Genomic DNA, 7,026 nt, shown 5'->3' with positions numbered 1-7,026 from the left:
ATAGCTAAGCCAAGCCAGCTCCATGTGAGTCCAGGAAGCAGGGGCCATAGTGGGTAGGAGGTGGAAGCAGAGAGGATCAGGGCCTCAGGAATCTTTCCCATGTGCCTCTTCCAGCAGGAATCTGTCAGGTTCTGCTCCTTCCTTGACCCTCAGCTCCCTCCCAAGGCCAGAGAGATGACAGCCGTGATTCTTAGACCCCTTCCTACCATCACCCTGCTTCACTCTTGGGATAGAGAAGCTCCCTCAGGCCACCCTTCTCAGGTTCACCACCCTGTGTGATCCCAGAGTCTGCAAGGGCCCCTCCAGATTCCCAGGCTAGAAGAGACTGTCCCTGCCCTGGCACCTGAGAACAGCTTCAGAATTGGGCTGAACTTCAGTGCCCAGCCCACCCCCTTGCCCTCTCCCAGGTTCTCCTTCACCCCTTGCAGAGCCATGGGCTCCCTGTATCCTTTGCAACCCCCTAAGAATCTTTCCTACTTGTCCAGGTGGAGTGAGTCTGAGGCCAGCAGATGAACAGACAGAAATTGAAAGATCCCCAAAAAGGTGAGTGAGGAGACATTGAATATGGGGGTAGCGGGGGTGGACAGAGATCAGGTACCCTGTCCGTCAAGCAACTGGGTCCTGGCAGTTGGTTTGGCCTCTGGTATTCCCAAAGCTGCACTGGCACTGGTGGGGGCCCAGCAGTGCTCCAGGCCCACCCCTGAGCTTGTGGCCTTGCTGCCTCCTGGTACTGCTCCCACCCCCTTCTATGACTGGGCAGCTCCTAGCTACTCTGTGCCTCTTGCTTCCTTAGGATTCCCTCCATTTCCAGCCTGCCCGTTGGGGTAGCTTTGGGAGGCCCAAACCATCAATGATGAAAGAGGAAAAGGAAAGGGGAAGAGAGCAGAGGCAAGGTGGTACAGTGGGCAGAGGGCAGGCTTCTAGGCTCTGGACTCTTCCACCCACATGCTGCCTGGCCTTGGCCAAGTCATTTGACTTCTATTAGCCTCGGTTTCATCTCTTCCTTTTTAAATTTAAATTCTGTTTAAATTGAAGTGCTACTGCATTCTCGTGGTTGGAAGCTCAAAAAGCAAGAAATAAATCAGAAGAAAAATGTCTCTCTTCTACCTCCATCTCCCAGCCAACCAGTTGCCCTTTTTGATGGCAAACAATATTACTGGTTTTAAAATACATTTTTCAAAGCTAGTTTATGCATATCTGAGCAACATAGATAATCCTTCCTTTATATATACATTTTATTATATTTATTTTTGAGCTGAGGTCTCACTCTGTTGCCCAGGCTGGATTGCAGTATCTCAGACATAGATCACTGTAGCCTCAAACTCCTGGGCTCAAGCAATTCTCCCACTTCAGCCCCTGGAGTAGCTGGGACGACAGGTGTGCACCACCATGCCTGACTAATTTTTTAATTTTTTGTAGAGATGGGGTCTTGCTATGTTGCCTAGGCTGGTCTTGAACTTCTGGCCTCAAGTGATCCTCCTGCCTTGGCCTCGCAAAGTGCTGGAATTAGAGGCGTGAACCACCACTCCTGGCCTGCCTTATACACATTGTATACACACCATTCTACACTTTTTTCCCCCCTTAACAGTGGATTATCACTGGAGATCATTGCATGTGTCAGAACATAAAGCATTTCCCCATTGGTTTTTTTACAGCTATCTGGATGGGACTGCATTTGTACAGACTCTTTATGATGTATTCAGCCAGTCTTTTAATGATGGTTGTTTAGGTTACGTCCCAGCTTTTTGAGCTTTGGTTTGCTCATCTGTAAAACAGGTAATAATAATCTTACTTTGTAGGACAGTTGTGAAGAATTCAAGAGTGTGCATGTGAAGTGCTGGAACCAAGCACCCAAAGAGTAGGAGTCAGTATTATTGTCCCTCCCATGTCACAGCCCTCCATGGGCCCATATCTAGTTCATCCTCCAAAATGCCTCTTAAATGTCGTCTCCTCCAAAGGCTCTCCTTTTCTTCTTGTAGCACTCATTACTGCCTGCATGACTCTGTGCCAGGTTGAAAGATGCTTGGGGACAAGGTGTGCCTCCTCCCCATCTTTGTGCCTCCCAGTGTGTGTGGTGCCCAGAGAAGGTGCCCAGGCTGGGCACAGGGGAGCTTCTGCCTGGAGCTGAGCAGAATGTGTGCTTCTCTCCACAGGATGAGTGAGAGGGCTGCGCGGAACTGGAGCACAGGCGGCTGGCTGCTGGCACTGTGCCTGACCTGGCTGTGGACCCGCCTGACCTTGGCTGCCTTGCAGCCTCCCACTGCCACAGGTTTGGAGGAGGTGGCAGGGCCCAGGGAGGGAGTTTCCCAGGACACCTGGGAAGCTGGACACCACTCCACCTTGTTCCATAGCAGGCAGGTCTCCGAGGCAGAGTAAAATCCAGAGATTCTAGGGGTTCCGGCTCCTCCTCTGCTCTTTACCCAGGGAACTCTGCCCAACCCTGCTGTCCTGCCCCAGAGAAGGTCTGGGCAGATCCTGTGCTCACCTCTCCTTCCAGGCTGGAAGGTGTTCTGTAGTGAGAGAAGCCCTCGGGTGGGGACTTAACTCTAGCCTCCTGGCCTAATTCTGTGGTTTTCCTTCTGGGATAGCTAAAGCCTGTGTAAGCGGATGATCCTCCCCACGCATTGTAAGCCCTGGGGCCCTTGCCCTCACCCTGAGGAAGCTGGGGAGGCGGGGCTGGTGCGGGACTCTCTGTCTTCTGCCAAAGGGTGAAGAGCACGGCCTCACAGGGGAGGGAGGAAGAGTAAGAGCTCTGTGAAGCGGCTGGAAGATTTCATCCACTTCCTCCTCCCCCGCCACTGGCCATCTCTTCCACTCTTCCATAGCCCTCCTTGAAGCAGGAAGGAGGGGCTGGAGGCCAGCCCGGGTGGCGGGAGGGAGCGGGTCGGGCGTGTTGGGCGTCTGATCCTGGGCGGCTCCCCTCAGTGCTTGTGCAGCAGGGCGCCTGCGAGGTGATTGCGGCTCACCGCTGCTGCAACCGGAACCGCATCGAGGAGCGCTCCCAGACGGTGAAATGCTCCTGTTTTTCTGGCCAGGTGGCCGGCACCACGCGGGCAAAGCCCTCCTGCGTGGACGGTGAGTGAGAGGCCAGGACCTGGACAGGGCCCTGAGCCGAGCCATAAGGAGGCCTGTTCAGGCCTCGCCATCTGCCGGGGATACAATTTCGTACCCGTCTCAGGGCTTTCATGATTAGTCTCAAATGGTGGGGCTCCTCTGGGAGAAGAGGGCAGACGTGGCCGTCCCTGTGTCATAGATGAGAAAAGCTCTCGTTATGCGCACAGCCTCCCACACTCCCGTGCCCTCTGCCTGGTGCACACACAGGCACGTTCCCTCACACAGCCCCACTCCTCTCCCACACACTTCCTCCAGCTCCTTCCCCTGCTGCTCCTTTCCCTGGCCGCCTCCGCTACCCTCCTCTCCTTCTCAGCCCTCCTCTCACACTTTCCTATGTGGACACATGTGATCCCTCACACCCACACTCATACCCTCACACTCACTTGGCACCCCATACACATGCGCACTGTGTCATGCACATACCAGCTACGCCAGCTATGCACTCCTGGTCTGTAGACCCCTCCAGACGACTCACACCCTTGCTCACACACCAGAGGGAGTATACTGGTTGTGCATCTATGCTAGTGACACGGTCACCTTAGAGACGCTTTTGCCTGCCTTCACCCCTCACTGTCTGGGGAGATTCAGGGATCCGTGGGATTAAAGTTGAGAGTTATGTCCCCAGGCCTCAGCCTGAGTACTGCCTCTCTAGGCAGCCTGGAGTAGGGGAAAGACAAGGGAAATGCATGGCTCAAGGCCAGGGGTGTGTGGAAACGTGCACCTCATTCGCAGACCTGCTCTTGGCTGCCCACTGTGCTCATAGAGACCCTAGAGCTGCATTCCGCCTCCTGCTCCCACAGCCTCCATCGTCCTGCAGAGATGGTGGTGTCAGATGGAGCCCTGCCTGCCGGGGGAGGAGTGTAAGGTGCTCCCGGACCTGTCAGGATGGAGCTGCAGCAGTGGACACAAAGTCAAAACCACCAAGGTACCCTGGGTGGGCACCTCATCCCACCCTCCCCTGCCCCCTCTACCAGGGGCAGAAAAGGGGCACAGGAACCTTGGAGGCCTAGGATGTCAGTGTCCCAAGGTGAGATCGTGAACCATGAAATTCACAGACAGTCCTCCTAGGTCTGTTCTCACTGGGACTGGAGTTAGGGGGGTCAGGACTCGAAATCCAGTGTGTACTGGGAAGATTCTTGATGTGCATATACCCTGGTTTCCTCTTCTCTGCCTGGAATTAGTTTGCTTCCAGAAAATATCAGGCCTATAAAAACATAGTAGAGAATGGGAAAAATTATCTAGATAATTGAGGGAAGAATTGCTACTTCTACCTGAACTCCAGGTACAGTAGCCACTCTGCCACTCACCTCTGCCGTGACCATCCCCCACCCCCACCGCATTCCCACTGTTGTGGACTCCCTACAGTTCATACCTACCCTCCTCTAGTCAGATTTCTCTGTCTGCTGTCACAGCACCCAAGAGGATTATTACTTTCATGGTTTGCTGCCTGCCCCACAGAACAAGGGGTAATTAAATTGTTATCAAACTCGTTAGCAGCTCCATGTGTGTCATGGTTAATCAGCTGCATTGCTCTGTCATCGCCATTGGTACAGAAGAGTGACACTATGGAGCGAGCCAGGGCTCTGCCTTTGGCTTTCCCTCCCTGCCACCACACGCAGCAAACAAGCAAACACAGAAGAAAATAGAGAAGGAGGGCCGGGCGCAGTGGCTCACGCCTGTAATCCCAGCACTTTGGGAGGCTAAGGTGGGTGAATCAAGAAGTCAGGAGTTTAAGACCAACCTGGCCAACATGGTGAAACCCCGTCTCTACTAAAAATACAGAAATTAGCTGGGCATGGTGGCATGTGCCTGTAATCCCAGCTACTTGGGAGGCTGAGGCAGGAGAATCACTCGAACCTGGGAGGCAGAGGTTGTGGTAAGCAGAGATCGTGCCACTGCACTCCAGCCTGGGTGACAGAGTGAGACTCCTTCTCAAAAAAAAAAAAAAAAAAAAAAGACAACCTTCAGCTTCTGAAGAGAGCAACCATTTTCACAGAGCACAGAACAAAAGGAGCTACAGCAAGAAAAAGTTTGACTGGCTCTAAAGTAGAGCATCTTCTTTCTGTCTGTAGGCAGGGATGAGGGACAGCCATTCTGAGTATATTTAAGATCAGAAGAGAATGAGATCCACTACAGAGCTTGTGACATTTGTCACCATGTTATAGGTGTGGGTTTGGAGCCTGTAAGGAAGTGCTTACAATTTGGGTAACTACTCTGAAGCAAACAGTGGGGAGGCTTGTGTGATGTATGTTTGCTTCGGTCACCAGGCCATGCTTTCCCAGCCTGGCCTGCTTTAGGGTGAGAGGATCGGCAGCAGTGGCCTCTAAGTGACCTGCATATTCTGGGTAGTCTCTGGCATGCTGGAATGGAATAGGCATTCGCTTCTCTAACCTTACCCTATCCCTTCTTCACCAGGTCACACGATAGCTCTTGGGGGTCACGGCCTGGACAAGAAAGGCTTGATAGAGCCATGGACTGAAGATTGGTATCCAGTCATCAGCCAGGAAAGATGGGGATTCACTTACATGCCTCATGCCAAATGCAGCATCAGTCTTTCCGGGGCATTTCAGTTAAGCCGCTCAGCAGATATGGATGGATCTGCAACCACATATCTAGTGTGGAGCTGGGTTTCTCTGGAGACACGAAGGTCAACACACAATTCCTTCCCTTAAGGAATGTCTAGTTGAATTGGAGAGTTGATGACAGACAATTTAGATAATTTAGGTTAAAGTACTTGATACCAGACCGTGGCTTCTGGGCCACATGCTATGGCATGATGGGGGTTTGGGAATGAGATTCCCATAGTTCTTCAGATACCCCGTGGCCACAGGGCATAGAGACAAGAGGTCACATTCAGCACCCACCACCTCCCTCTTTCGCATCAGTTCTGAATCCCCAGCAAGCTGCTAACATGTTGCAGGAAAACACTCTCCCCTTATCCCAGACCAGCGGTATCTCATTTGGATGGGATTGGATTGACTTGGGGAAGGAAAGTAAAAATAAAGCCAAATAACTTCCCAGCAAATCTTCGGCACAGGTATGGCCTGGTTTGGGCCATTCACTGGGTATGGGATGGACAGGACTTTAAAATCACCTCCGTCCAAGCACCTCAGGTTTTTTTTTTTGTTTGTTTGCTTGCTTATTTTAACAGATGAGGAAACAGCCCCAGAGAGGTGAGGCAGTTTGCCCAAGATCTCATAGCCTGGGCTCCCAAACCTCTAAGACTGATGATTTTCCACTAGCCTGAATAATAGGATTCCAACATAGGCCTCCCGTGTTAATTTTATCTCAAGTTACTGGAACCAGCAAAGTACAGGCTAGACAGCAGCAACATTTTTCTTGGGAGATGCTAGAGCAGGGACTTTTACTAAGGTCACTGTTTTCCTGTCTGAAATAATCCAGAATATCCACACACAGGGACGTGGAACCATCTGGTCTCCACTCTACTCTCATCCTCCAAAATTTCAAGCAGGTGTTATGACACCAAGAGGTCACTCAACCCAGTTACAGCTGGGGCTCAGCTGGCATCTCCATTGCCACTCTGACCCATCTCTTCTGGGGATTTTGGGCTACAATTCTCAAAGACTCTGGCTCCAGGAGAGAGTCTAGGTGGGACGTAGAACTGGTTAGAGTCTTCTCTTTTCAGAGGCCCCTGCTGGGTAGCAGGGGTGGAAGGCTAGAACCTCTGTTTGGAATTAAAGGTCAGTGCAGTCAGGCTGACACTCTAAATGGCTCAGGGATGATACACAGGCTTCAGGGACTCAGAGGCATGGGCTACTTAGATATCTCATCAGTAAGAGAATTGCAGCCTCTGAGACTGTGGGCATTGAGATCACCAAGGCCCTAGGGAGGGGAGTGTCAGTAGAGACCAACCTGGACAATGCTGAATTCTGACCCTCAGAGAAACATATC

The 7,026-nt window shown here is 52.0% G+C and overlaps 1 protein-coding gene across 3 annotated transcripts; it reads left to right on the top strand.

Annotated features, from left to right (window-relative positions):
- Nucleotides 1–327: 327 nt before the first annotated feature.
- Nucleotides 328–6,134, top strand: FAM19A3 (family with sequence similarity 19 (chemokine (C-C motif)-like), member A3). Of its 3 annotated transcripts, none has more exons than XM_011933149.1 (5): nucleotides 328–543; nucleotides 2,154–2,269; nucleotides 2,926–3,075; nucleotides 3,847–4,039; nucleotides 5,530–6,134. In XM_011933149.1, exons 2-5 carry the CDS (start codon nucleotides 2,155–2,157, stop codon nucleotides 5,591–5,593), a joined length of 522 nt encoding a protein of 173 aa, XP_011788539.1. In that variant the 5' UTR covers nucleotides 328–543; nucleotide 2,154; the 3' UTR covers nucleotides 5,594–6,134. The 3 variants fall into 3 exon arrangements, 2 of the variants coding, with proteins under 2 accessions (XP_011788539.1, XP_011788540.1); XM_011933150.1 differs by having other exon boundaries at nucleotides 482–543; nucleotides 3,915–4,039; XR_001000730.1 differs by having other exon boundaries at nucleotides 488–543; nucleotides 3,878–4,039; nucleotides 5,530–5,676.
- The last annotated feature ends 892 nt before the right edge of the window (nucleotides 6,135–7,026 follow it).

This window comes from Colobus angolensis, unplaced genomic scaffold, assembly GCF_000951035.1.
Source record: "Colobus angolensis palliatus isolate OR3802 unplaced genomic scaffold, Cang.pa_1.0 Scaffold124, whole genome shotgun sequence".
In the NCBI taxonomy this organism is placed as follows: domain Eukaryota; kingdom Metazoa; phylum Chordata; class Mammalia; order Primates; family Cercopithecidae; genus Colobus; species Colobus angolensis.
Note: the sequence above shows the minus strand (reverse complement) of the source record. Positions and strands in the feature narration are given on the sequence as shown.

What these genes read in the sequence shown, in the direction of transcription:
- FAM19A3 (XM_011933149.1), top strand. Translation starts at nt 2,155, where the DNA reads ATGAGTGAGAGGGCTGCGCGGAACTGGAGCACAGGCGGCTGGCTGCTG. An exon ending in GCAGCCTCCCACTGCCACAG is followed by an intron (nt 2,270 to 2,925) that starts GTTTGGAGGAGG and finishes GGCTCCCCTCAG; the next exon opens with TGCTTGTGCAGCAGGGCGCC. An exon ending in ACAAAGTCAAAACCACCAAG is followed by an intron (nt 4,040 to 5,529) that starts GTACCCTGGGTG and finishes CTTCTTCACCAG; the next exon opens with GTCACACGATAGCTCTTGGG.